General features: G+C 38.3%; 1 protein-coding gene across 1 annotated transcript; it reads left to right on the top strand.

Annotated features, from left to right (window-relative positions):
• Window positions 1-253: 253 nt before the first annotated feature.
• Window positions 254-2,190, top strand: LOC102623039 (polygalacturonase-like). Its single transcript, XM_006493091.3, has 4 exons — window positions 254-749; window positions 881-1,170; window positions 1,271-1,499; window positions 1,600-2,190. The coding sequence occupies exons 1-4, from the start codon at window positions 300-302 to the stop codon at window positions 1,822-1,824; spliced, it is 1,194 nt and encodes a 397-aa protein (XP_006493154.2). The 5' UTR covers window positions 254-299; the 3' UTR covers window positions 1,825-2,190.
• The last annotated feature ends 657 nt before the right edge of the window (window positions 2,191-2,847 follow it).

The following is a 2,847-nucleotide window of genomic DNA, read 5'->3' as shown; positions in this document are numbered from 1 at the left end:
TCTTACAAAACCATATGTGGACGTGTCCTCGTCTTATGTATGTATTTGTCGCGTCCGTCATCAAACGTCGTCCAAATTTAAGTTAAAGGGTATTTTGGTAAACTAAGATCGCATTTGTTAAGGCCAAAATCACTCCCAAAATTCGGCGCAGATTGCATTCACTGTTAGTGCTATTGCCATTTCTACAGTCCATTCAAATCCTATAAATACCCATTTAAACCTTCTCAACTTCCTCCCAACTCCTCAACGTCTCAAATCTATTTCTCTCATTTCTATCAGTAAATTTAAGCTTTGAAACAATGTCAACATCAATGTCTTTGCCTATTAATTTTTTACCATTTCTTTTGATTCTCTTCTTTAGTTCATCTTTAGCAATTCCTTTGAGTTACAATGTGCTGAGCTTCGGAGCCAGACCCGATGGCCAGACTGACTCAGTAAAATCCTTTCTTGCTGCATGGGCTAAAGCCTGTGGCTCGGCCGAGGCCGCAACCATTTACGTGCCACCGGGGAGGTACTTACTAAGCAATGTTGTGTTTCAAGGCCAATGCAAGAACAATGATATTACCATACGTATTGACGGGACTCTGGTGGCTCCAGCTGATTATCATGTTATCGGAAATGCCGAAAACTGGATTTTATTTGAGCATGTTAGTGGGGTTTCTATTAATGGTGGCGTTCTTGAGGGCCAAGGTGCTGGCTTGTGGGCTTGTAAAAAGTCGGACAATAGTAATTGCCCCAGTGGCGCTACGGTAATTAAGTTGAAATATCCTATATATATCTGTATAGTCGTAAATTTAGTGGCTTTTTGCTTTTCATATTGATTGGCTTCCTGCTTTAGTTATAATAATTAATGTTCCTTCTTTTGTATATACATGAGCAGACACTTCGCTTTAGCAACTCAGACAACGTTGTGATTAACGGATTAGCATCCGTAGATAGCCAGATGTTTCATATTGTCATCAATGGATGCAACGATGTGAAAGTACAGGGGGTCAAAGTTTCGGCCGCCGGTGACAGCCCAAACACCGATGGCATTCACGTTCAATCATCAAGTGGTGTCACAATTTTGGACAGCAAAATTGGGACTGGTGATGACTGTGTATCAGTTGGGCCTGGCGCCACCAACTTATGGATTGAAAATGTTGCTTGTGGCCCTGGCCATGGGATCAGGTAAAATTAAAAAACATGATGATTTGTTTTTCTCTTTATTTTTGGTGGTACGTATAAATATTTAGTGCTAATTAAATTGAATATTGTGATTTTGTTGCAGCATTGGCAGCTTAGGCAAAGAGCAACAAGAGGCTGGAGTGCAAAATGTGACAGTAACATCTGTGACATTTACAGGCACTCAAAATGGAGTGAGGATTAAGTCCTGGGGGAGAACAAGCAGTGGATTTGCCAGGAACATTCTTTTCCAACATGCTCTTATGAACAATGTCGATAATCCAATCATAATTGATCAAAATTACTGCCCTGACAACGAGAATTGTCCTGGACAGGTACGATACTCACTTATCACATGTCTGTAGATGTGATTACGTAAATATTGATGCGATTAATATTCAACTCAATAAATGTTTTTTTTTTCTTGTTCAATAGGCTTCGGGGGTTAAAATCAGTGATGTGATATATCAAGATATTCATGGAACATCGGCAACAGAAGTTGGAGTAAAGCTCGATTGCAGTTCGAAGAATCCATGCACTGGAATTAGCTTGGAGGATGTGAAGCTCAGTTACAATAATCAACCAGCTGAAGCTTCCTGTACCAACGCTGATGGATCGGCCTCTGGAGTTGTTCTGCCAAATAGTTGCTTGAAGACTTGAAGTTGTGAAAAATAGTTTAGTTGAGGAAAAAAGAAAAGGCATAGGAAGCCGATCCCGATCATATAGTTAGTAGTACACAGAATTATAGTATTCAAATAAAAATATATATATATGTAATAGAATTGAGCTGAAATTATACAATATGCCGTAGGAAGCCATTGAAAAAATGGCCTAGGAAACCGATATACTTATATAGCAGTAAGGTTGTTCGGTTCTGTAAAACTTCGCCGATTGGGCAAGGTTGTTCGGTTCTGTAAAACTTCGCCGATTGGGCTTTGCTTAGATGCAGCTCTTACAATGGGTTGAAAGTATTGCTGTCTCTTTTCGAACGTAGAAATTCATAATGTTAAGGAATATTTTACTTTACGAGTTGTTCTGTTTTTTTTATTTCAGTTTTTTGTCATCAGACAAAATATGCATAACTAAAAGTAAGGTACGGAAAAGCCAAATGACTTCAGGGCTGAGTTTAGGGGTAAAGTCAAATAATGCTCTAAATGTGTAAATGATGCACTGAATTAAACTGTAAAATTTTTTACGATCATCATAAATTTCAAATGTCATATGTAATTCAACAAAAACGAAAAGTACAAAAGAAACAACAAAATTTTGACTTTGCGGATCATTTCATAATAGTTGACACACTGTGTGCATTGTGGGTCTTGATTCTGGACTCTCATCTATGCATAAATAAACAACCTCCACGATTGATATCAGCTTGTCTTGAACTTTAATATCGAAAGCACTCCTTGATCGCCTACAGAACTTTCTTTGTTTCCTCTTGAAGCCCTCTTCATTCTTCCAGAAATCATTCTAACCACGAAGAATAAAAGAGCAAGCATTCCAAAAAGCGGAAACTTATTTAAAAACCATTTCATTTTGAAGACATATTTGTGAGTTACAAAGTCTTTACAAAGTTGAAAACCGTGGACGTCACCGCACAATCCTTTGTTCCCTTGTAATGTCTCCGCAGGATTATAATGGATTCATGTGCTGTTAGGAATTGGACCTCGTAACTCATTGTAT

Source organism: Citrus sinensis, chromosome 3, assembly GCF_022201045.2.
Source record: "Citrus sinensis cultivar Valencia sweet orange chromosome 3, DVS_A1.0, whole genome shotgun sequence".
Lineage (NCBI taxonomy): Eukaryota > Viridiplantae > Streptophyta > Magnoliopsida > Sapindales > Rutaceae > Citrus > Citrus sinensis.
This window is presented reverse-complemented; position numbering and strand designations above follow the sequence as displayed.

Excerpts from the sequence above, each read along its gene's own strand:
- LOC102623039 (XM_006493091.3), top strand. The coding sequence starts at position 300 with ATGTCAACATCAATGTCTTTGCCTATTAATTTTTTACCATTTCTTTTG. Across the intron at positions 750-880 it reads ATTGCCCCAGTGGCGCTACG|ACACTTCGCTTTAGCAACTC; the intron begins GTAATTAAGTTG and ends ATACATGAGCAG. Across the intron at positions 1,500-1,599 it reads ACGAGAATTGTCCTGGACAG|GCTTCGGGGGTTAAAATCAG; the intron begins GTACGATACTCA and ends CTTGTTCAATAG.